Below are 26,916 nucleotides of genomic sequence, written 5' to 3' on the forward strand. Positions count from 1 at the left end.
GATGCATGCATCCAAGGCACAGCTTCACCACTGTGCCAAAACTCACTCCTTTTTCAGCTTTAACGTTGTTATTTGCCCAAGGTTTTTCTCCAGGATGTGTTGCTGATGGCTTGCTGGCCTGTGGCTCTGTGGCAGGATGCAATCTGTCCTTCCTGACACTGCTTCTTGTTCAGGGAAGGCAGTGGATCACCATGGGCTCAAAGGACCAGGGAGGAAGGATGGTCAGTATTCCCAGTCAGTCTCATCTTCAAACCGGATCTTCCAACATACCCTTACATGATGGGAGCAGCCTGGGCCTGAGGGATGCAGCATGGCTGCGCAGACATGAAGAGACAGGAAGTTCGGGGGGCTTGGATTCCTGTGGCCTACATTGTGGCACAGAGACCTACCAGCAGCATGAGCACACTACCCCACAAGCTGTGCCTCCGTTTCATCATCTATTAGATGAACAGCTTCTACTGCAGGACACTGCACTGGAGACTGAATAAATATACACAAAATCGCTCACAGTACGGTTGACCCAGATTAATTCTTAATAGATTAATCAGTTCTTTCTGACTCCTTGCCTTCTCTCCTGTCACTCTCCATTCTTCTTTTCTTCTTTCTTTTCCTTTTTTTAAAGATTTATTTATTCATATTTGAAGGGCAGATTTACAGAAAGAAGGAGAGATAAAAAATGTTCTTCCTTCCACTGGCTTGCTGTCCAAATGGCCACAATGTCCAGAGCTGAGATAAACCAAAGCTAGGAACAAGGAGTTTCTTCCTGGTCTCTCATGTGGGTGTAGGGTCCCAAGGCTTTGGGCCATCCTCTACAGCTTTCTCAGGCAACCAGCAGGGAATTGGAGCAGAAGTGGAGCAGTCAGGACAGGAATCAGTGCCCATTTGGGATGCTGACATTGCAGGTAGAGGATTAGCCTGTTGAACTACTCGGGCCCATCTTGTTTATTTTGAGCTTTTTTTCTAATAAAACAGTCATCACGGTTCCATATTCCAACTTCTGTTTTTTAATTTATTGTTCATTGACCCAGTATTTTATTTTTTAAATTATCTTTATGATACTCAACATGTTAATAAGGATAATCTGTGGGCATTCTCATGAAAAAAAAAAAAACCACACTCTACAGTGTTGCTTCATCCCAGTCTTGATCCACAGAGATGAACACTAACAGTGCCTGGTCTGCTGTAACTTTATTCACTTAAAAATTGGTCCCGAAACTTTGGCAGAGCTTCTCCATATGCACACAAGTGCAAGTTGCAGCTGTTGCTGTTTTCCACAAATGGGACTGTGACTCCAACAGACTTGTCTGCAGTCCTGCTTGACCTGACACCGTCTCCTTCATGCCTTTTGCTGTTGGCACATGCCAATCCCCCTCCTTACTCGTTTTTCCTCACCCTATGACAACTGTGTCTTGAATTTTATCTTTGATGGAAGGGACAGAAGGGCTAAAGGAGAAAACAGAACTAACCTCCTAAGCAGAGCTTTCTAGCCAGCCTCTCTTGTCCCTCCCTCTCCAAACTCCCAGTGACTATTGGGAATATCCATGTAAGTGGCTAGAAATTCCTTTGGAATTCTGCCTTATACTAGAACAGTGCAGCCAGTAGCCTCTTCCCAGAAGACAGATCAACACAATTTTGCAAGAAAGAAATCTAAAAGAAACTACTGCATGACAAGAAGTTAAAACAACAATGACAAAGTTACAACAGGTCACCAGGATTGTGGAAGTCTCCCCCAGGGACTCAGGTTAGGTGAGGGTAGCAGACCAGAGGTGTGGATGCAATTATTGTGGACCTTGTGGGAATCCTGAAAGGTTCTGCAGAGGACAGGTGGGCACAAAGAGCAATTCTTATAAACAACAGCTGGAGAAGGAACTGCCTCAGGTGGATGTAAGGCCAAACTATAGATGTGAAAAGTTGCGTTCTGGGTAGCTTTTTCCCATCCTCCAAGCAAAGAAGGACAGATGAAGACCGGGAGGCAGTTTTCTAGTGTGACTGCCTGAAGCAGAGAACTGAGAGAAGGCTGCACCATTGCTTCAGATTCCAGGCCACTGTGACCCATGTAAGTCACTAACAAACGTAGCATGACCAGATGGTCTCTGACTTCTCTGACACCTATCATTTTTCTGAGCTGGCAGAAAAAAGTCAAAACTCAACCCAGTTCTGCCTCCTGAATGGGAAAGTAAAGAAGCATAAATGAAGAGGACACTGCTCAGAAAACAGACTGTATTTTATGTACTATGTGCTGTCTCAGGGCAGTTCATTCCCATAGGGCTGTAGGGCATGTGGTTTGCCTGTGCTGGCCCAGCTCACCTGCACCCTAGCCGCAAAACACATCACTCACCAGCTGCATTGTGTTGGTGGTACCAAATCAACTCAGGAATGGATTGGAAGAGGTGTCTCTCGGCCACATACCAGTGTCCTGAGTCATTCCTTTTAATCTGATAATGTTTTATCGTAGCTTCCATGGTGCTTCTACAATCAATGAGATGTGATTTAGTAGGCAAGTCCAAGTTCTCCTTAGCAATTCAGTGCATTCCTGAAGCCATCGGCCCTCCCTTTGAAACCCAATCTCCACCACCACATACTGAAGAGATGGATGGATTCCAGCTGACCAAGCCTTGCTATCTCATTAAAACTTCCTCCACTATCTCAGTGTGCGGCTTCAACTCCAAATGTAATTTCAGCCAAACTTATCCAGGCAACAATATGGTATCCCCCAAAAGTTTACCTCTTAATGGACATTTAGAAATATTTACTTAATGTCAACTATTGATGAAACAAGTGAAGGCTGGGAAATGGGAACAAGAGGAAAAACTAACATAAGATGCAAGAGTGAGCATATTCTTGCCATGGGGGTCTAGGGCTCAACACCATTAGGAACCTAGGGAAGCACCCATCAGCACCTCAAAACTACACCCCCAAAGTCTGAAGAGGTTGAGTTACCAATGCCCCAACCCTCATGCCTTGCCTAAAGAATGCTGCGCCAGCCATGTGATTTCCCAGGGATTTCCTGCTCAGCCCTGTTAGGTCCCTGCAAGCTCCCACAGCAGCACATCCACTCGGAAAAGCCCAGGGAGCTCTCTGAGGACGGGAGACCTCACTGTAGCCCACCACCATGAGGGTCCTAAGGAATCCAAGCAAAGCACCCACAGTGTCTCCTATGGCCAATCTAACCCATTCAGTTGACAGTGGAGAAAGGGGGCATAGGAGAGATGAAGTAGCTTATCCATTGTCACACAAAGCATGCTACAGATGTCCTGTGAACTGCCCAATGCTCTAACTTCCCTAGGCCAGCAATCAGCTCCCCGTCTAAGGCTCTAAGACTCTCCTGCTCTCTGTGTGACATTATTTCCATAAAAAAAAAAAGAAAGAAAAGAAAAAGAATGCAGAGAGATCATTCCTTTTTAACATATATGCTTGTTTTCAAAGGCAGAATTAGACAGGAGAGACAATGAGGCAGCTGGCAAAGTTGTCACCTGTGAAGCCACAGTCTCCTATTTATGCTGGTTCAGTCCCAGCTCCACTTCTGATCCAGCTCCCTGCTAACATGCCTGGGAAAGCAGTGGAGGATGGTGCAAGTGCCTTGGCCTCTGCACCCATGTAGGGAATGTCAGGCTCCTGGTCACTGCCGTCACCTGGTGAGCGAGGCGGCAGATGGGAGAGTTTTCTCTCACACTTTTCTCTCTCTCACTAACCCTGAGTTTTACACTAAATAAATCTTTTTTTTTTAAATATTTATCCATTTTATTACAAAGTCAGATATACAGAGAGGAGCAGAGACAGAAAGGAAGATCCTCCATCCGATGATTCACTCCCCAAGCGAGCGCAACGGCCGGTGCTGTGCCAATCCAAAGCCGGGAACCAGAAACCTTTTTCGGGTTTCCCACACGGGTGCAGGATCCCAAGGCTTTGGGCCGTCCTCGACTGCTTTCGCAGGCCACAAACAGGGAGCTAGATGGGAAGTGGAGCTTCCAGGATTAGAACCGGCGCCTATATGGGATCCCAGGGCATTCAAGGCGAGGACTTGAGCCGCTAGGCCACCGTGCGGGCCCTAAATAAATCTTTTTTAAAAAGAAGTAGAAGAAATGTCTAAAGTAACCCAAAATCACAGTTGCTTACCTTCTGGCTTTTATAAATACAGAAATCGTGTAAGATCCCAAATGTCTTGAGTCTCTGACAATAAAGGCACCTTCTTTAGCCTGCAAAATAATTCATACATTGTACCAGCGTATACCTTAGAAAGACAAACCTATATCCTGGTGATGAAAACAAAAGCTGTACCACTTTACTGTGACAGTCTATTCTTACAATAAAAAGCATTAAATATACAGAATATTTTATGATTGACATATAACTACACATATTTATGCATATAGTGATATTTCATCACCTGTAACACCATGTAATCATCAGCTCAGGGTAACTGGCATATCCATCACTTCAAGCATTCATCATTTCTTTCTATTTGGTATAATCAACATCCTCCCTAAAAGCTATTTTGAAGTAGCTTTTATTTATAAACAATTAATTGCCGTCAACCACGGATATCCTACTAACAAAAGTGCTCATTTTTCTCACTAGGTTTTTAATCCACCTGAGATTATTTTTACTTCAGGCAGGGAATCTCATTTCAGTCATTTTCCTAGATGAATGACTGACATGCAGAGTGTAGAACAAATCAGTCTTCAGATCTCGGTGATTTGTAGTACCTGGTAATGCTCCCTAGATAAACCTGCACAGTCAATGAAGCCAACAGGAAAGGTGTCTATCTGTTTTTCATAGATAAGAGGATTCTCAAGTTCATATGGACAAAAAATATATTCACAATTTATGGAAAAGGAAGCCTAATGAGGAAGGCTGATCCAATAAGATAAAGTCTCAGTAGTTAAAAGAGGGCAGTTCACAAATAGGTAGGCTGACCAATGCAACCAAACAGAAAGCTGGGTACAGTCCAAAACAGGAATTTTTTATAATAAAAATGAGATTTTTTAACCAATAAATAAAAGATGGATACTTGGAAATTTTCCAGGAAAATAAAAACAAACATAGTTAAATCCACATCTCCTTGTTTATCATCAAGAGAAATTATAAATGAATCAAAGATAAAAATGTACAAAACAAAGACATTGAAGTAGGCAAGAATCAGGGAAATTCTTTTGTAAATAGATAGAGAATCTAAAAATCCTGCCAAAAAATAAAAACAAAATGCAGAGCATATGAACAGACTGGTCACAGAAAATACAAATATGTAAAATGTAACATATTAAAGATTTATTTTTTTATTATTTTTTTCATTGGAAAGGCGGATATACAGAGAGGAGAGACAGAGAGGAAGATCTTCCGTCCGATGATTCACTCCCCAAGTGAGCGCAACGGGCCGATACTATGCCGATCCGAAGCCAGGAGCCTCTTCTGGGTCTCCCACGCGGGTGCAGGTTCCCAAAGCTTTGGGCTGTCCTCTGCTGCTTTCCCAGGCCACAGGCAGGGAGCTGGAAGGGAAGCGGGGCTGCCGGGATTAGAACCGGCGCCCATATGGGATCCCGGGCGTGCAAGGCGAGGACCTTTAACCACTTGCGCCACCGCGCCGGGCCCAAAATGTAACATATTAAAAATATCTCAGATTCCAAGGGTGAAAGTAACTGAATGAAGCCCCCACTGAGCTGAGGTATTGGGAAGAAGAGACCCAGGTGTTTCCTAGCAAGTGCTGCAGGGAAACAAAACCCCCTATGTTCGGGGCTGGTAGGTAAGTTGATACAACTCCAACAGAAAGCAATGGATTAGTGATGAAAATTAGTAATGGATACTCCTTGTAACCCAGAATTTGTACCTGGGGCAAGGGAGATTTATCCTGCAATTATACTAAAAAAAAAAAATGAAAAAGGAAATGCATGAAGGCAAAATATACAAGGGCAGGCATTGTGGCTGCATGGGTTAAGAAAAATGAGCTCAGGACATTCCCAAATGACCAAAAGAAACTGGGAAAGTTCTGTATTGACAAACCAATACAAACCCTCACCCAATGAATTGAGACGAAAAATGTGAAACAGCCATTGGCAAGAATAGGGAACTACCTCCTAATCATAGTGCATGAGAACAATTTCCTTGAGCCATTAAAAATATCACTAATGCTAGATCTCTAACAAACTGTGACCAAGAATGTCCATTGCAGCACTGTTTGTAAGGAATGCTTTAAACGTTTTTCAACATTGAATTCATTTTCACTCATATGGAATCTAGTGAAATGATGCACCTGATCTATATCTACCTACAGGGCAGATTTCTTTAAATGTTTGATAAAAAGTCAACATACATGCACATATAACCTCCTTATGTAGAGTGGTTAAAAACACTCCAAACAACACTATAGGTTGTATCCACTCTGATAAAATGGAGACCCATTCTCATATGGAGGTTGCCTCTGGGGAGTGGGAGACAGTGAAAAAAATGAGGGGTGGGCTACCAGTGTGGTGGCTGAAATGCTACTTCTCTCCAAGCTGTTGTGAGTAGATTTGAGTCCCTGTTTGTATCAGGGTTGCCTGCATGTGTGGGTTGGCTGTGTCATTTCCAGTTTCAGTGTCTGCAAGAAGATGAAACTCCATTTCAGATGAAGAATCTCTGAAACTGAATGAGCACAGTCCAAGAAGGTAGGCCACAGGACCGGGAAGATTGCTCACGGCAGACTTCTTCTCAACTTCCTCTGATGCTCTGATGCTGCCTGCTGGCCAGACCACCTTGACCTTCAGTGTTAGACCTGCCAGCCGCACAACACACAGATTGCCTGCTGTGGACAGGCAGAGCAGATACTACCTTTGTTGCCACTCTCAAATGACCTCCCAGCAAGCACAGGTCTCCCTGTCCAGCCTCCATTCCCATTCCGGAGCTGCCTTGATTCCTCCCTCCCCCACCACGTCTACTTCCTTGCTTGAAGCAGGTCTTCATGGAAACATCATACAGAACCCCGTAAATGCCTACACTTTTTATCTGTCTGTTAATTAAAAATCATAAGATGAAAGAAAGAGCTCAGAGTTAGGGAACTGATTCTTTGTCATTCACATTTCCAGATTTCCTCAACATCCGAGAGAAGTATGTCATAATGTGATACCTCTTACCTAGCTTCTCGTTTTGACTCTACCTCCACCTCCATATATGCTTCCTGACAGGTGGAAATTTAAACTATATGCATTTCTGTTTTGGTTTGACCTAAATGAGCAGTTTTGATCTGAGTTTGCTATTTTGACCACCTGGCTCTCCCCTTCATTCTCAAAGAACAAAGAATTACAGTACCATAAATTTCCCTGCATTTGAGTGCTTACTGAATATGGGCCAAGTAGAGGACAGGGTATAGATTTGGGATCTGTGAAGCATAGGGTATATGGACAGCCCAAATGCAGGTTTCCTGGAAAAAGGCACTTTGCAGTGAGTGACAAAATCTCATTAGGTCAGGACTAAAACTCATTTCAAGAGAAGCATCACTTCTGAAACTACGATGAAAGAGAGCAGAATACATGGTTTCATACAAAGAGGTCTGGTTTATAACTACCCAGAATGTGTTCAACAGCAATTAAGTTCAAATGGCATTTTAGGATCAGAGAGAACAGGAAGCAATCTACCTTTTTAGTGGATTCAACTCCTTCATATGTACTTCTCGCTCAGAAACTGCGAAGATTCACTGACTATTTATAAGCACAGTGACTTACCTCTTGTCTCAACAGACGCTCTGCCTGATTTCTGGTAATGTTTCTGTGGTACCACCTGTCAAAGCCATAAACACGATTGTTAACCCTTTTTCAGAGCAAACACCTGTTCCATTTCCTTCACTTTCCAGGATGTACTTCAGAACTGATTTTAGAAAGTAAGTAATTATTTTTGGATTCAAATATGCAACAATGTACTATTTTGTGACAACTGATTAAATTTAAACCAATATCTAGTAGATGGCATCACATCTCAATTCAACATATTTAGAATGCAGTTTTGGGCTACTAAATGTGCTGTAAAATTCTATGCAAGGCATATGGTGCAAAAGTCACCATATTAACATATACTGAGCTTTGGAAAGCAAACCACAAAACTGCTGTTGGTTTCCTCTTTGGGCTTCTTTATGTACAGGCTTTTACATGCGCCATGTTAACCTTTGCTAAACTAAAATTGGCTCTTCCACATGTAGCGTTTCTAGATACACTGCCTAGCAATCGAGTTAGAGTAAAAGAATCAGTTAGCAGGGTACATGGAACACCCAGCATATAACGGTGCTTCAACAACCTCCTCTGCCCTCTCTCTACTCTCACCCTACCCTCTCTCCACACTTGGCCACATTTGGCTAGCTCCCATCTTCAGATTCAACAACCCATTTTCTGTCTACAACCAAACTGATTCCTCTGCACATGTCATGAAATGACCTTAGAACATCAGAATCACCCACATAGTAAACAAATCAAATACTATTTAGTGAGTTTGATACAGCAATACATTGTCAGTAAACAAATATTGTACAGGAAAAAGACAAGAAAATGGCACCCCCCCAAAACACAAACACACAAAATTGGAAAATGTTTGCTCAAAACAAGACTTTTTTTTAAAGATTTAAAATGTAATCCATTATTACCAGAAATGCTGTTTTTGTGGACAGTGAAAGGAAACACACACATAACTGCACCTTCTGTCACTGCGGGTGGCCAGATGGTGGCTTACTGAAAACACCCGCATTTCACTTAAGGAAGTAACCCACCTCGACACGTGTACTTCCCCTAACACCCAGGAGTCAAAAGAGGTCACTAAACGAAAGCAGTCTGGTATCTAAACTTCTTAAGCCCTCAAACTGAAAATGAACTTTAATTTAAAAAAAAAAATGGACCACAGAGAATACAGAATTATTACAGATGTTTCTAAACAAAGTAATTTGATTACTAATCACTCACCACTGTTTGGGGAGCAGGAATAACTATGACAGGACCTCAAAACACTCATGGAAAATGGAATTAAAAGAAAAAAATATGGCAGCTTTATTTCTCAATATGAGCTCTATCCACTTCAAGACACTTTCAGAGATGATGCTGCCAGCCATTTGGTTCACTTCTAAAACAGTTGAGGTTCTTGGGAACTTAAAAATGTCAGTAGAGTATTTTTCACATTATTAACAGAAGAAACATGGGCCATTGTTTTAAACTGGGGAACAAAAAGTTGGAAGAAGTTGAATAAGGGCTAGATGGACAATGCCTCATGATTTCCCCTAAAACTGTTATACCATCACCCTGGTTTGATGAGAGGGAGGAACAGCAGTCTTGCTGTGGTGGCCATTCTGGTGCTGTTCTCTGGCCATGGACTCTGCCAAAACATTGGCTGATGCTCCTAAACACTGTCAAAAAAAAAAAAAAATGAATGTGTTTGCGTGCTGATCCTCCTAAAAGTCAGCAGGCAAAATGTCCCAGTCGATGCTTGGAGTTTTGCTCCCGGTCAACCTGGGCCCCTTCCTCTCCTTGGTGGTAATTGCTTTGGTTCCTCTGGGTCTTCCAGGTCATCGTGGTAAGCCCTGCTTCATTTCCTGCATCATTCTTGATCCCTCTTTGTCCAACTTTCTCACTGAATGCTTCCTCTTGTTGCAGGTGAGCTGAGCGCAGCTGCCTTGGCAGCCATCAGGCAGGCTGCGTGCGGCCTTTGATTCTGCAATGAGAGCTGTGGGCTGAGTCCAGGGAGATGCCCTTGGCTGTGTATGCCCTGCTGTTCATCGTCAGTTCTCTTCAATTAGAGAATGGAGAAGACTTGGTTCTTGACAAACTGACCTTCAACATCATCTTGACTCTTTTTATAAGATTCATTGCTAAAAAGGCAATGTTGCAGAGAGACAGAGGGAAAAAAAAGAGAGAGACAGAGAGAGAGAAGAAAAAGACAGGAAGAGAGAATGAATGAGATTTGGTTTACTCCCCAAATAGCTGCAATGGTTCCAGCTTGGCCAGGCTGAAGTCAAGGACCTGGAAATCCATCCAGGTCCCCTACATGCGTGGCAGGGGCCCAACCACCTGGGACATCTTCATTGGAGTCTAGCATTGCAGCCAGGAGCCTTACCCATAACACCACAAAGCCAGGCCCCTTATTCTTTTTTATGTTAGCCATTTGTAAAATGCTGATTTGGGAGGGAGGGCCAATGTCCTCATAAGATTTTTGTAAAACATCCATGATTTCACCATGTCTTCCCCATCAGTTTGGTGGTGGTTCAATGTGACAATTCCTGCTACTCAGATAGGGTCTTTTCAGATTTTTGTCTTATTCTTTTAGTGCCTCAAACTGGATCCTCTTCAAAAACACTTACAAGCAGCAGCAGTTTATGTCAGTCCAAAAAGAAGATTTGAAATCCATGCCTGGTCTTTCTATAATGCTCATTTGTCATGAACTTTATGAAGATCCTCTCATATAATGTTTTTTTTTATATTTTTAAAATTTTATTGGAAAGGCAGATATACAGAGAGGAAAGACAGAGAGGAAGATCTTCCGTCCAATGATTCACTCCCCAAAGGAGCACAACGGCCGATGCTATGCCGATCCAAAGCCAGGAGCCTCTTCTGGGTCTCCCACGCGGGTGCAGGGTCCCAAAGCTTTGGGCCGTCCTCTGCTGCTTTCCCAGGCCACAGGCAGGGAGCTGGATGGAAAGCGGGCCGCCAGGATTAGAACCGGTGCCCATATGGGATCCCAGGCATGCAAGGCGAGGACCTTAGCCACTGCGCCATCGTGCTGGGCCCCTCTTATATAATGTTAAACTGTGAACATCAATCAGCACTTTGCAATGAGTGGTAATATAGGAGAAAAGAATTCCAAGATGAGTTGGCATAGAAAGGAGTCTTCTCAATATCACTGCAGCAGTGTTAGAAACACAGAGCCAGTTTGAACAGGTTGGTCTCACAGCTGGCCAAGTTGCAAAGTCTGTATACTGAGAGTAGACAAAAATAATAATAGCTCACTAAAATGAGCTGAATCTGTAAGAAGTCAGAACTGCACAATACTCAAAAAGGGAACAACTAACGCAAGTTGTATTTTTTTTCCAATAATACTATTTCACTGCTCCTGGATTGGTGTGAATGTTTTTGTTTATGAATGCATTTATTATAATAATGAACAGTATAAGTAAATATGTTAATTCTGCTTAAATATAATTAAAATCTATCCATATACATACACTGTTATAACAACTTCAGAACAGTAAGCAAAGATGTAAGTATATCATACATTTGGAGCTTTTAAAAATAATGCAGAATTTTATCAAGCAGGCAAGAAGTCAAAGGAATACAAGTTAGGGAAGGTTGGGAGCACAGTATTTTAACATCTCAGCCATTTACACCATATGGTAAGCGCTGGAAGAGTCTTTAGGTGTCGGTTTTTAATGGCTACGTCTGTAGCTCTTAGCCTACACAATACTGACTGAGTCAGATGGGCTTTACTGTCTTTTTTCTTTTTTTTTTTTTTAATTCAGCACGTTCACCTAAGGCTCAGTAAGCAATAACACCATCTTGAACATTTTGCCTGGAACCTTGATTAGATCTGAGAACATGAACCTACTTCCATTAGTCTGTGACTTCCCAGCCCTGAGAGGTTCAAGGGCCCGGGGCAGAGACACTGAGGTCACTAAACCCATCCTTCTGTAAAGTTCAGGACCATCAATATGTTTTAAAGTACCTGTAGTTTTCAGCAAATCTACTATGTTAGCCTTTGCCCCGATTTAACATGCATTATTATTTCAAATGTGTTACTTGAAATGAAGAGAACTTATTTCCCAAATGATATTTGTAGTGTTAAGGAAATTTGATTTCTCACATTGGAGTTGGATTTATTAGATTTCCAGGATCACGCAAAGACTTAAGAGAGGGCTTATTAGAATTGCAAATTTGTACTGTCAGGAATGTGAAGTATTTGAAAAGATAATTTAATGTATCCCATTAATTAATGCAAATCAAATATTTTAGGAAATTTAATTAACTGAGTTTATAAAGAGGAATGTTTGTTTAAGGATGTTTGGTAGATTGAGTGTGAATTAAAGTGCTTAGACTTAAAAAAATCAAGATTTACAAGTTGAGTGTGAGAACTTAGCAAAAACTAGGTTTTTACATTGCAACGCTGCTAACTCACATGTTCATTTAAACTTAGAAGAGCCACAAACTGTTCCATGGTCAAGGTTCCCCTGAGACATAAGAGGCCCACACTGACAAACTTCTATTTCCTCATCATCCCCTCCAACTGCCTCCCCCAAACTTTCGACTTCAAGTTACCCCCTCAGAAAGGTCTTCCCCAACACAACACCCCCCATATAAGCCATATCCCATTCACTATTGTTTTTTCTCACCATGTTCTGGATTGCTCCTTCATAACAACATAATTAGAACTGAAGAATTAGAACTGTGAATTCAGAACTGTGAATTCCACAAACAACTGGAACCTCCATAAAGGCAGAGACCTTTTCTGTGAGCTCCATGCTCTACCTCCAGTGCCCAAGATGGCCATCACTTGCTCCCTGACGAGTGTACAGTAAACAGAAGTTGAATAAAGTGATTCAAACAGATGGAGTAACTTAGAAATGCTGCATGCTTATAATACAACCCTACACTATATATCCTGCAACAGAAGGGCTGCATCAGGTGTAAATTCCTTTCCTGTTAGCTTCATACTTAGTGGAAATATATTTACTATAGATGGCAAATATTCTTGTCTTTACTTTTCAGCTCATATAGAACTTTGGAAACATTAGGTAACTTTGTTCAGAACCAAAGCAGTAGTAAGATATGAGTCCAAGATTTATACCTAGGTTACCCCAATTACTAAACCCACATTTCAACCTAGGGTGGTAATTTTCTGTGTTACTAGAACAGTGCTTACCATATAGTAATTACTAAGTAAGTTACTGTTTTTACCATAAAGTTTTAATGATAATGATTATATCTATATATATTAATAAACTTACTTCTTAAAAAGTAATAAAAAGTAAGCCTTCTCATAACTAGAGTCATCAAGATTTATTTTTTAAAAGACACACAAATCAAGCGTCAAGGAAATAAAATGGCAATTATAACCTCAGAGTACCACAATTCAAACGATCCAATATCTACATTATAAACGAGTCATTACAGCCACAGTCCATGCCTCTGAAACAGAGGAAGCCATGAGCAAATAATGATGTTAAGAAAACCACTGAGCAATGAGTGTCCATTCACTAACCAGCAGATCCTGTGATAATCACTCTCACATATTTCCTCTTTAATCTCATAAAAAATCCAAGCTTTGATAATGATATGTCTTGCTTTTCTAATTTTTCTTAACAGATTTCCATGTCCTATCTCTGACCTGGTCTTCCAAGAGACCCCTTAAGGTTGAGCTGCTTTACCAGAGGTAGTAGTGAGATCCCTTGGGGGCATGCTTGAGTAACAGTAGCAAGTAGTTGCAGAACTGTTTTTTCTAAGGAAGGTGAGTTCAGCCTCCTGAAAGCTTCTGTTTTACTGATTTGGATTCTTAGCACAGAGCTACAGGGCTGAGGTCAACAGAGATGGCACAGCAGTCTGAGGAAGGTGGGGAGAAGAAAAGACCTCAAGATGGGGCCAAAAGCAGTGAGTTGGAAGAAAAAACACAAATAGTGAATGGACAATTCTGGTAGTGAGTCCTGTGATCCTCTCCTTCTCTGCTTCCATAAGGACTATATGATTCACCAAAGCTTTGGAAGTTGGATTTCTTTTAAGAAAAGATACACAGAATTTGGCTTCAGGTGGGTTTAAGGCAACCAAAGAGGCTTTCAAAAGCAGCACTTCCCTCAATGCCTCAACTTGCATTGCTTACTGCCTCCTGCTGGAAGAGTAAGCTAACTGCAAAATACTTTTCCAGATGTGGGGAGAGGGCACATTCAGGAGCTGAAACATCTAACTTGATTACAAAAATAGATCTACTCATAGCTTCGCTACTGTTTACCTGTAAATTAATCCATTAACCCCAGTTTCTTATCTATAGAATGAGAGGCTAAGAAGTGATGATCTTTTCCTTCCAAATCTATCATTGTAAACAAAGTAGGTTCAAGCAGAACTTTAGGGAACCTCCCTCAGATTCTTCCAACTACAACACTAGCTTAGCTTTTATTCTCAGTTATTTCTAACATAAATAGAAATATAAGCCAAAATATGGTAACTTGTCTACACGGTAAGTCCAGTGCATTACTCATTAAAACGTTAATTTCATTTCTTTTAAATGTAAGCTTTCCACTTAGGTCATAGAGAAAAACACAAGCGTCAGAAAAGTGTTTCACTTCGTATCTGTTAAAAAAAAATGAAGTGGTTGTACAAAACAAAACAAAAATCAGTTTAAAAAAACCAAGTTTCCGAATCAAGCCAACTGTAAGGATCAAAGATCTCTATCACCGAAGGTGCCAAATGTGTTACTTTCTTTTCCTTTAGCAACCAAAAACAGTATTGAGACATGTATGTGGCCAAAATGTGCCTGCTTGTCACTGGTTAACCCGGGTGTATACTTTGAAGGGGACTTACTCATATATTTCTAAATTGGTTGGTTTGTTTTCAGTAACATAGTTGCTGGGGATTAAGCCTTCGTTCCTACAACAAAAAGAACAAAGAATCAAAATACTTGGCATGTGTCTTAGCATGATTATGACATTATTATGACAACAGTCCTTTTCTACCCTCAAGCATCTAAAAAAAATCAAATTCATTTTGCTCTATTGTTTTTTTAAAAAAGAAAGAAAATCTCTGTACAAGAAAAACTCATAGACTTACTTGTGTATTTTAAGAGGTTGTAGGACTCCAAAATACTCCAAAGAGGGAAAACAGCTCTTAAATGATCATTTCACAACACAGTGGGTAGGTCAGAAAAACAGCAGGAACAACCAATTGCTTCATTTTTTTCAATGTTGCCAAGTATTCCATCTTATAACTAGATAATCTAGTTAAGTCACTCCCTATTGCAAGCAGTGCTATACAGAAGTTTCACCTTTGCCTTTTTGTACACAAGTAAAAATATTTCTTGAAGGTAGAAACCAAACAGGGAAACCGCTATAACATCAAATACGTATACTTTCAGTAGACAAATTGCCTACAAGGAGTTTCTAGTTTACACACCAGTCACCAGGGCAGGCTTTTTCCCATTTCCCATACCTTGCCCAATATCTGAAATACAAGATCTCCAAGACATGTTTTTAAGGGAAGAAATCAAGATGAAGAACAACAAAGTATGACCACAATTTAGGTGAATTAAATCAGTAATCCATTAGAGGTGACCCCAGGAAATCTATTTGCGTCCCAGGATCCAGCTTCTTTTCAATCTGTTTTAGTAACCATTGGAATGTTTGCTCTCAAAACTAGTCTTGTGTAAAGCATCTAAAAGTAAATTAGACATTTGGAGCATCGTAAGAAAAAAGAATTTGGGGATGCTGTTCAGGTACAGCATGTTAATGCTGCTGCCTGCGATGCTGGCATCCAACATTACATCACCAGCAGCAGTCCCTGCTGCTCTGCTTCTGATTAACTCCCTGTTAATGAACCTGAAAAAGCAGCAGAGGATGGGCCAGGTGTTTGGGTCTCTGCCATGGGAGATCAGAATGGAGTTCCTGGCTCCTGGATTCCCCAATACCAGCCATTGTAGCCACACGGAGAGTAAATAAGCAGATTAAAGACCTCTCTCTCTCTGCTTCTCTCCCCGACTTTCACATAAATTTTAAAAGACTTTATTAAGTAAAATATAAATCAGATTCATATGTGGTAGAAATTATTCCCATGTTACAAGCAAATGAAAACCAGCAAGTGAGTGACTTTCCAAGGACTCACAGCAGCATTAAGGCCCGGCGCAGGTGCATCTGCACTGCCAGCTGCCTCAGATCCCTATGCCATGCTCTAATGTCCTCTTGCAAAGGTGGCAGTGTGGGAAGGGCTATAAACCTGGAGCACCAGAGCCTGGCCTAATGCAGACTTCTTTATGTTTCCAAGTCCTTACACGCCCAAGGAGAAGGAATTTGCAAAGGATGCAGACATCACGCCTTACCCTAAACGGTCTCTGGCTTTCCACCAATGACGATCATACTTCTCCAGGATCAGGTATTCCTCTGCTCTCTTTAAGGCTAAGTTACAGGGTTCTCTGGGCAGAAAATCATAAAGTGCCTTGACTCGGATCTGCTCTTCAGCAACCTCAGAGGGTGGAAGCGGAGGCAGTGGCTTACGCTTTGACGGCTGGCCCTGGCCCCTGTTGGACTGTAAAAACCAGGGAGGGAGTTGTGTTTATTATTAATTTAGCAATCCATTCCAAAAAACCAATATGGAAGTAGCCTACTCGCCTGCTGCCTCACTCTTGCTCTCCAGCGCCCCCAGCGGAAGCCAGGATAGATGCTGAAGATGACCAACTACAAGACAGCTCCAGGAGGCAGCAAAACACATACTTCTCGATGTGTACACTTGTGAGATCATAAGTTTTCTTGCCAGACTTGGAACATTCCATGTCACAAATCTTAAAATGTTGATATACTCTTCATTTCACTTTGAGGATTTTCCGCACTTGGAAGGAGAAAATAGCCTTTGGCGTTCAGGTGCTGCTACAGGACTATAAGTTCCTGTTACTCCTGAGCACTCCCCGTCTGAGCTGTCTCAGACTGAAAGCAGCCAGGAAACCATTTCTCCCATTTGCTGTTTCAATTGCTATCTTTAAATATAGCAGAATAAGTTGTTTTGGCTGGCAGGATTTTTTTTTTCCTTTCATGTTCTTCTGGAACATTTATTAACTATTTATTGAGAATTATAGGAACCAAGGAGTAATGTTGCATCCTGGACATTACAACCAAAAGGACTTCATGGGGCACAGACACTAAAAACATCATCTTCAAGGGTCCCCGGTGCCACCTGCCCTTCCTGGGACCCAAGGGCACAAGGGCACTCACGTGATGTTTACTGGACCATTCGCTGAACCAGGGTCGGTGGCGTTCAGGATATTTTTCATCCTCATTCAGGCTGATTTCTGTCCTCACTTGCCTGGCATTGCAAAGCAAATGGTCATAAGTGATTAAATAGATCTATCAAATCACTGAACTATAACAAAACTGGCAGGAAAATGTGGCTCTCTTTCCACTTTTGTTTTTTTTAAAGAAGATCTCCCAACTCCATTCTCTGGAGAAAATCATTAACTCTCAGCACTTGATAGTTCTTATGCAGAAATTAGAAATGTAGAGCTATTAGGAAATAAAATCATGTGCCACGTGAGCAATACAGAGTCAGGTCCATATTAGGGGCATACAATTATAATCATCATAATAAAAAGTTATTTCTATGTCTGACATTGTACCTGCTTTGTATATACACTCTCTCATTTGATGGTATCTATCATTATGAATTAGACATGGTGCAGTGACTAATGTATTGAATTTCAATGCCAGCTCCATTGCTTTGCAGTGCAGCCCCAGGTCAACAATGTAATCTCTCTATGCCTCAATTCTCTCATCTGTAAAAGGGAGGTTTTAAAATCTTCATGCTTTTGAAAGTTACGTGAGCTCATTACCGGGAACTTCTTGGTATTGTGCTTGACACACAGGACGTGCCTGCTACATGATGACTATTACTGTGAACAGGGTGCCTTGGATTTCATTCTTAGCTTTACTGGGAACCAACGTTTAAGGCACACTGATGAGTTTAAGAAGATGCTCATATCATTAGATAGGAATTTTGACCCTTCAAGGGGCATCAAATGGGCCTGACAAGGTGGCATGACATGTTAGTTCAGCACCTGTGATGCTGGCATCCTGTATGGGTTCTGCTTTGAGTCCAACTGCTCCACTCAATGTAGCTCCCTGCTTATGGTCTGGGAAGGCAATGGAGGATGATCCAAGATCTGTGGGCCCCTGCACCCACATGGGAGACCTGGAGGAAGCTCCAAGAACTTCAGACCAGCCCAGCTCTGGCCATTGTAGCCATTTGAGGAATAAAGTGAAATCAGAGGGTGGAAGATTCTCTCTCTCTCTCTCTCTCCCTTTGTCTCTCTCTCTCACTCTTACTCTCTCCTGCAATTTCATGTAAAATAAATATATATAATTAAGAACACCAAATACAGACTAGATTACAGATGTATAAATAACACATAGGTGATAACTTTTGAGAACCTGTACTGTGGGACCACCACAAAAGAATCAATTCAACTTAAGAAGATCAGGTAAGTAACGCAACTGATCTGACACTTGACCCATAGTCTTTAAATGAACAGACAGCAAGGATAAAATGGGAGAAGAGTTCTCAGATGGAACTGAAGCAAGGAAGAGATGCAGAAACATGGCAATATAGAAGCCATGTCCAAGAACTTGCCCTCCCAGGTTGACTTACCGCTTCTGCACAGAGCAGCAACAACAGCAGCAGAAAATAGACTGGATGGAGTTATCTGAAAAGCAGATCATTCCCACTGGTGAGAAAGGCACACATGCTGGATGGTGGACATACCTGACGGGGTGCTTGTCTAAAACAGGATGTCCCCAAGGCCACCGGCGATAGGAATCATTGTCACAAACATTAATGCCTTAACTGTTATCACTTGTGAAAGATAAAAAAGTGTCTTTGAGAGAAAATGAGCTAAGTTACAGGCACGCTGGCCATTGTGGTTTCCCTTCTCAGACTTTGCTGCCCTGGTCTGGTTTCAGCATTTCCTCAGTCTCTGCATGGTAAGTGACCGGTCTCTTTAACATGACTCTTGGCATGCCTGACATTCATTAGCTAACAAGTGTGCAAAACAGAATTCTAAAACAAAGTTCTCTTGAGAAATCAGTGAAGATTTTGAATAAGGTCCATCACCTTTCTTTTATGTTTTTATAGATCTAACTTTATTTCTTTGAAAGCCAGAATTACAGACAGTGAGAGAGAGCGCACAAGATTTTTCATCTCTGGTTCAATCTTCAAATGGCTACAGTGGCCAGGGCTGTGCCAGCCTGAAGCCAGGAGCCCAGAACTTTCTCAGGGTATCCCCTGTGAGTGCAGGGAGCTTTGTCGGAGAGCTGGATTAGAAACATCACATGTCTCTAAAGATGTTTTAAATAAATAGACTTTCAAAATTTCTGCAAATGAAGTCCAATATAAACAAGATACTTTTTGTTGCTCTTAAATTTTTATGAGAGAAAAAGAGAGAGACAAAAGAAATAAATAAATAAGTCCCAATTCCTGGCTTACTCCCAAATGCTCATAACAGCCCCAAACCAGGCAGTCTGCACCAAAGCTGGGAGCTGCTACTACACTCCAGGGTTTCCATGTGAGTGGCAGGACCCAACTACTTGAGTTGCTTGCTGCCACCAAGGGTCCACTGCTCCCAGGAAGGTAGTCAGGAATTCAACTGCTGTGGTCCATGCAGTGGGTATGGAAGACACAAAGGTGTGAAGAGTATTGTTCCATTGCAAGCAGGGCCACAAGGAATCTCCTGCTGCATGGCGGGGCCTGCTGGATTCTCTACAACCATCCGAATGCAGTTCCACCTCCCTTTGCATGGACACTGGACAACCCCGCTGAGATTTCTGTAATCTATTTAGTCATTGTCTGCCTCTGCAGAGTTGGTCTTTACTATCAATGTGAACTTGGAAGTTGATGTTGTTGATAATGTCTTAGCAAAAGGGCCTTTTACTATTTAGGCTGCCCCCATTAACCATATGTTAATCAAGGCTGTTAAGTCCCTAGGTGTAGAGAGAATCTATTGTTTCCCTCTTGATCTTTAGGTCCCTCCTGTGATGCACTTCTTCCTTTAACTGATTCAAGACTAAGTTGTAGAATGAGGTTTATAATAGGAATGTGTTACTGATTGATATCTCTTGGTCTTCATTTTTCTATGTCTAACAATGGGATTAAACTGTACCAATAGCCCCTGAGACAGCCTTATGGGACAGACAGATCTGCAACTTTGTGACTGTGGGTAAATTCGTGTACGCTGGTTACTGACTTGTGTTTCAGTTTCCTCATCTGTCAAGCAAGGTGAACAGGACACATACCCCTAAGCAATTGTGAGGACTAAGTATGCTGAAAGGAAGCAACAGATTTACAGCAGGAGGCCAACCAAGAACACCAGGATAGCCAGGTCATCATGAAAATTAAATTAGGTTCCTGGTGCCCATTTTGAGTCAGGAGCCCAAGACGAATCAAAGCCATGCATGCTGAGAACAGAAAAAGCAGAGAAGGGATTATATGCAAAGGGAAATACTGCAGAGAATCAAACAGAGTGTAGCAATACCATAAGCACAGGGCAGAAACCTGGAGCAGAGCCGCTGCCCACTGCAAAAGAAAAATAATGAGGGGAAAGAAAGTAGCTGAAGCCCAGGACAGTCTGAAGCATAGGCAGTCAGGACAGACGGTCCAAGGAGCAAATCAGGAGCCTAACTATCCTCACCCCTCCTGGTCCCTCCATTCCTGCCTTGGCTCTCCTCCAGCCAGGCCTTGTAGGCAATTAATTCAGCAAAGAGCAGTTGCAGAAGAGCGCTGGCCTGGGGTTGAGGGAAGAGGCACAAACAGGAGACACATGGTTCAGACCACCCTTCAGCAGCCCTCTCGCCCTTCGTGAATAAGAATGTCCCCAAAGCAGGGAACATGGAGCTCCCCATTACCCTCCATATTATCACCAATGACGTCACTTTGATCACCTATTACCTGACACATGAACTCCCAATAGAATTTTGTCAGTAACAGACAAGGAAACCACGAGAACATGAACATGCAACGATTGCTGCAATCCCTACTGCTAGAGTTGTCCCAAGTCCCAAACTCCAAACCACAGATGCTGTCTTCCATCTTCTGTTCAAAGATCCCCTTGTCTCTGCCAACACCCTGACCAAAAGAGATGACCTAGGGTCACAATGTCCTCCTACACTTTAGGAGGAACAGCCCAAATATTCATTCCTGTGGGACTTGAATTCTTGATTGGTCTCTTCTGGTGGGGTTGCTACAGTATCCCTTTGGCCAAGATGATGTGCTGTTATGAAATGAAGGTATTGCATGCCCCAAGTTCTAAAGTCCTCTTCGTCCTCACTGTGAAGCACTAACCCAGTTCCCTCCTGATACTTAAGATAATTATCCTAGCTACACTGACCTCAGTGCCTCCCAGTTTAGTAGTATAAGGAGACACAAGGGCAGGCATTGGCCAGCAGGTGAAGCCAGATTGGGATTGCATATCTGAGTTTCTGGGATTGAGTCCCACTGGTGCTCCCAATCTAGCTTCCTGCCAATGCACACCCTACAAAGCAGCAAATGATGGCTCAGTATTTGAGCCCAATGGGAGATCTCGCTAGATGCAGCTCTAGGATCCTGGCTTCATTTTGAAACAGCCCTGGTGATGGGCATTTGGAGTGTGAAGTTGAAGATGCACACTCTCTTACACCCCCTCCCTGTGTCATGTGTCTTCCTCGTGTGCCTTTAAAATAAATATAAACAAACACAAAATACTAAACTGTTAAGAAAGAGGAATTCCAAAATTGGCCAGAGGACAGTCCCAACTTGGAATATTCCCTAAATTCAGCTCTTGGGCAACAGAACAATCAAATCCAAGGTCACAGGGAAAGAAAACACTGTGCAGCTGGTTATCAGAAGAGGGATCACTTCAATATCCATTTCTTAGTCTCCAGAACAAGTATCTTGGCTGTGGAAAAACAGAACTTTGCTGCTGATATAAGATATTTATTGCAGGCCTGGGATGGTAGTCTACTGGTTAAAGTCCTTGCCTTGCATGTACCAGGATCTCATAGTGGTGCTGGTTCATATCCTGGCTGTTCCACTTTCCATCCAGCTCCCTGCTTGTGGCCTGGGAAAGCAGTTGAGGATGGCCCAAAGACTTGGGACCCTGCATCCACGTATGTGGGAGACCTGGAAGAAGCTACTTGCTCCTGGCTTCAGATTGGCTCAGCTCCAGCCATTGTGGCCACTTGGGGAGTAAACCAGAGATGGAGGCTCTTTCTTTCTCTCCTCCTCTCTGTAAATCTGACTTTCCAATAAAAATAAATAATCCAAACTTGGCATGGCAATGTCTTCCAGATGTGCTCATTACTGAATCTGTAGCAAGCTATTCTACTCTATTGAACTAGCTGTTTTAGAATATTGGGGTACAAGGTAAAGTACTCAGGGGATGACTGAGAGAGCAACAGTAGCCTAAGAGGGCCAGCACAATGGCTCAACTGGGTGACACTTTGCGTGTAAGTACCAGCATCCTATATGGTGCCAGTTTGTGTCCTGGCTGTTCCACTTCCTATCCAGCTCCTCACTTGTGGGCTGAGAAAGCAGAAGAAGATGGCCCAAAGCCTTGGGATCCTGTATCTGCCTAAGACACCCAGAAGTGTTTCCTTATTCCTGGCTTCAGATGAACTCAGCAGTGAACCAGCAGATGGAAGATTTGTTTCCCACTCTCTGTAAATCTGCCTTTTCAATAAAAATTAAAAATAATAAATATATACTGTGGCCTGAACCCTACCAGATCCCCCACCCCTGAGGCTTCCAAACCCAGCACCCCCTTGCTGGTGGGCTCAAAATCCTGAGCCAGGTGACCCAAGTCCTAAGGTCCCTATGCTCACCTGAGATGTGGGTGCTGGGTTTGTCTCTTGGTCCACTTGTGAAGTTGGTGCTACATTCATGAGCCCAGGGGTGGGGGATCCAGCAGGGATCAGGTCACCTGGCCTGGGCCCCTGTGCCCACCTATGAGGTAGATGCCGGTTCATGAGTCCTGAGGATTGGGGATCCAGCAGGGCTCAGGTCACCGGGCTCATGTCCTTGGGACCACCAGCAAGGGGTGGGGGATGCAGAGTTCAAGAGCCCCAGGGTGGGGGATCCAGTGGGACTTGGGTCGCCTGGCCCAGGTCCTTGGGCTCGCCTGCAAGAATATGCTCTCCACAGTGAAAAAGCTAGAGCAATGGACACAGACCCTGATGTACATGGAGAATATAGCAGCCCATTTGGTACCATAGCAGAAGAACTGAGCAAACTGTACTAATACCCCAGCCAAACAATGACAGCAAAAACCTGCATTAATGAAGACTCGAGATTGACCATGTCAGTCAATGGACACTGAGAGGGTTGTATCACCTTGGCTCAGCGAAATCAACAGCATTTCAGAACTATCCAAGCCACCAGGGCAGAACCCTTGGAACATGCACACCAGGACCCCGGGTAGATATCGGGAGGCAGTTCCCCATCCCCAGGTACTGGGACATTTGGGAAGCTCTCCTTCCCCCCAGAAACCAAAAGAAATAGCAAATTTGGAAATAATGGTTTCACCCATTTATCCCTAACACTCAATCCTATTCATCCTATTCAACTATGTAATTATCATGAAAAATAAAAATAAACATTGAAAAAAAAAGGGTTCAGAAAAGGCTAACACTACAGAATGGGGTAGCTTCTGGTTTTCTCTTCTCTTTCTTTCTTTGAGGAGTTTCATACACATTCCCTTCCCATACATGTCCTTATCATCAGTGTCTCAATCATGTCCTCTTTAAACTTCCTGTGAGCAGATCAACTTGTTTGCCGTTCCCCATGAGTTAGCACGGATCAAATGTCTCAGATTATCTCTTACACTGAAGAGGTAAACAAATGAATGCACTTCCTGGAGCTCTGGGGAAACTTTCAACATAGTCTTTCAGATCAGCTCTGACTGAGACTGGAGCAGGATGGCCATTGATATGCACTTAGTATACCAGTATACTTAGTATTAATTCTTAGTATTAACCAGGCCTGAGCTTTTGCCCCCATTAGCTGACAGGGAGCAACCCATGAGGCCTCTGATGTGGGTTGAAGAAAAAGCAGAAAAGAGGGGGCACCCTGTGAATATAATCCTTCCTTTCATTCAAAACCCTTGCATGCGTTGATGGATAACCTCTATACATGCCCAATTTCACAGTTCACTGCATCAGATATTACCAGGCTCATGATAGACAATTTGGATCACACAAATATTTGATGATGCTTTACCAGCAGCAAACATGGAACTAGTATTGAAATAGAAAAGTTATTAGCACAAGGTCAAGGCCTTGCCCCAAACTCCTGGAGGTTTGTGCCATGGTCTCAAAGTGAAGTTCGCCAGAAGCTATACACAGTCAGTTTCTTACCCTCCCTTTGCACTTTATCCCAGGTCAACATCAATGATAAGCCAAGTTGTGGATAACCGGATTAATTTCCTAGCCAAGAGGTTACTCTCATGTTTCTAAATATATTACCAAATGAATCCCTGATCATTTTGAATCTCTTTTTCTAAACCACTTCTGATACCAATTACTGTATCAGTGATTCCAGTAGGAATAATTCAGGGTTTTTTTTAAAGATTTATTTTTATTGCAAAGTCAGACATACAGAGAGGAGGAGAGACAGAGAAGAAGATCTTCCGTCTGATGATTCACTCCCCAAGTGAGCACAACAACCATTACTGTGCTGATCCAAAGCCAGGAGCCAGGAACTTCCTCCAGGTCTCCCACATGGATGCAGGGTCCCAAATCTTCGGGCCGTCCTCGACTGCTTTCCCAGGCCACAAGCAGGGAGCTGGATGGGAAGTAGAGCTGCTGGGATTAGAACCAGTGCCCATATGGGATCCTGGCACTTTCTACGTGAGGACTTTAGCCGCTAGGCCACCATGCCGGGCCCCAGATATTTTTAAATTAATTTATTTATTTGAAAGGCAAAGTTACAAATATAGAGAGGTCTTAGATCTACTGGTTCAATCATCAAATGACTCCAATAACCAGGAGTGAGCCAGGCTGAAGCCAGAAGCTTCTTCCAGGTCTGTCACATAGGTGCAGGCGCCTAAGCACTCAAGCCATATTCTGCTGCTTTTCCCAGGTCTATCAGCAAGGAGCTGAATCAGAAGTAGAACCAAAAACAAACAAACAAAAAGTAGCGTAGCTGGGTCCCCAACTGGCACCTATATGACATATGGGATGCCAGTATCACAGGTGGTAGCTTAACTCACAATACCACAGCAATAGCCTCAAGGTTATATTTAAAACTTTAAAGGCTATATTGATAAAGGGACTAATTACAAAGGATCCATAAGGGAGAGGGAACCATAAGGGATGGTTGGGAGCCACAAAGGATACACTGGAATCTGGATCCAGTACCAGTATCATAGTACCATGCCCAGCTCCTTAAGGACAAGATGGTGAGGGAGGCTCCAGTAAGACCAAGGTCACTTGGAGAGAAGCTATAATCTGAGATTAAGAAACACAGCTCAAGGCAACCTCACTACAACCTCCTTCTAAGATTCTTTGTGAATGTAATCCAACCAGGAGGCAGAGGGCATAGAAGTCCCTGCAGTCCTCACCCTCCCAAGCCCAAGACAGAGCACAGGGTAAAGGAAAACCCACCACTGGGCCATGCTGGAGGCTGGTGACCATAGCTGATCCCTTCAGGTCATCTTTCTAGGGTGGGGGAGGATGGAGAAAAGACAGTCAGCACAGTAACCAAATATATGAGCTCCTTGCCCTTCAGAGAGGTTGGTCTGCCAAATCTATATCCACGCATAATGAACGAAAATAAACTACTGAATCCTGGCAACTACATGGTGATTCAGCTTTTGGATTTCAGCTGCTTCTGTCACTTTGCATCTGTTGAGTTTGGTGGTGTTGATACAAGCAAATGGGGAAGGGGGAGGGGAAATGCACTCCTGGGAGTGAGGGCATACCAACACTTGAGGGTTCTTAGTAGGAGAGGGTCTCATTTACATTCTTACTAACTGACTGCAGTGTTGTTTCGGAGCCTCATATAGATCTATGTCTTCCAAGCCAGCAAACACAAAATCCAAAGTAGGGAACATTAGTGACTTAAAGGCAGTCCGACTAATGCCCAGATTGTGGTAAATTGTGTGCAACTCCTCTTGGGAGTATTGACATTCAAAAATTTAAAACATTCCCTCCCTCTCCCCTATCACCATCTCTCCCCCTCTTTACTAGATCATTCTCAGCCCTATACAAATATGCTATTGCTTCAATCATTCAAAACAAAATCAGATGACTCACGATCTTATTTCCTCCATCAGCTCTGCCCCATTTCCTATGAAATCCAGAGATGAGTGGTCTCTATTTGCTGCCTCTAATTTCTCTCTTTCTATTGCTGTCTTTGCTCATTGCAGTTAAGCCTTTGTCCCCAGAACTTCTAAAACCTCTCGTCAGGGTTGGCAGCGATCCACCACTGAATCCGCCAGACAACGTCCTCATCCCACCTGACCTCTCAGGTATTATTTCCCCCTAGTTTTGCTCCTTCTCAGTTTCCTTTGCTGTTCCCTGACCTCTTGACATTAGTTCACCCACCCCTAAAACTTGTTGGTTTCTTCTTCGCCCTGTCTCATTGGCTTCGCAGATCTCATTTCCTCCTGTGACTTGTACGCCATCCATCAGCTGATGATACCCAAATGTATGCTTCAGGTCCATGTGTAATGAACTCCATACTTACACACCCAAATGCATTTTTAAATTCTTCCCTTGACTGGCTTGCAGATACCTCAAATGAACATGACATGAAACCTGAACTCCTCTGCTTTCCCCCTTCCCAAACTTGCTCTACCACACTTTCTTATCATGTCAAAAGCAATCCATTCTTCCCAATTGCTCAGGCCAATAACCTGGAAGTCATCCATGCTCCTCTTTTTCTCTCACACCCCAAGCCAATCTGTCAAAAAAGCTGATTATGCCTTTAAAAAGAAAAAGCCACAAAGTTCCATTTATACAGTTTAAAAAACATTCTGGAGGGGGATAATTATGGTGACTGAATGATAGTAAGAAGGTACAATTGTCCCATACCTCCTCTGTTCCTGCCATGACTAAGCCACCACCATTTCATCCAGCTTAAGTCAGTAAGTTCCCAACTTCTTCCTGCCACTACCCAGCACTCCTAACTGGGGTTTATCTCCACATAGCAGCCAGAGTAACTCATTCAAAGCCCAAAGCAGATCACATTACTCCTTTTCTGTAAGCCCACA

General features: G+C 42.8%; 1 protein-coding gene across 4 annotated transcripts in view; it reads right to left on the minus strand.

The window, feature by feature from the left end:
* Positions 1–26,916, minus strand: part of TXK (TXK tyrosine kinase) — a 98,073-nt gene that overhangs the window by 61,678 nt on the left and 9,479 nt on the right. Inside the window, exons 2-8 of one of the 4 annotated variants that reach the window (XM_040966374.1) lie at positions 18,327–18,381; positions 16,898–16,988; positions 16,012–16,217; positions 14,505–14,570; positions 7,695–7,749; positions 4,117–4,196; positions 2,339–2,469 (exon numbers count right to left, since the gene is read on the minus strand). In XM_040966374.1, the coding sequence (XP_040822308.1) occupies positions 2,339–2,469; positions 4,117–4,196; positions 7,695–7,749; positions 14,505–14,570; positions 16,012–16,217; positions 16,898–16,988; positions 18,327–18,381 (684 nt within the window). Of the gene's footprint in view, positions 1–2,338; positions 2,470–4,116; positions 4,197–7,694; positions 7,750–14,504; positions 14,571–16,011; positions 16,218–16,897; positions 16,989–18,326; positions 18,926–26,916 lie in introns of those variants that run through there. The other 3 variants (XM_040966375.1, XM_040966376.1, XM_040966377.1) reach the window with 3 other exon arrangements.

This window comes from Ochotona curzoniae, unplaced genomic scaffold, assembly GCF_017591425.1.
Source record: "Ochotona curzoniae isolate NIBS_2020 unplaced genomic scaffold, NIBS_Ocur_1.0 scaffold_4505, whole genome shotgun sequence".
Taxonomy (NCBI): domain Eukaryota; kingdom Metazoa; phylum Chordata; class Mammalia; order Lagomorpha; family Ochotonidae; genus Ochotona; species Ochotona curzoniae.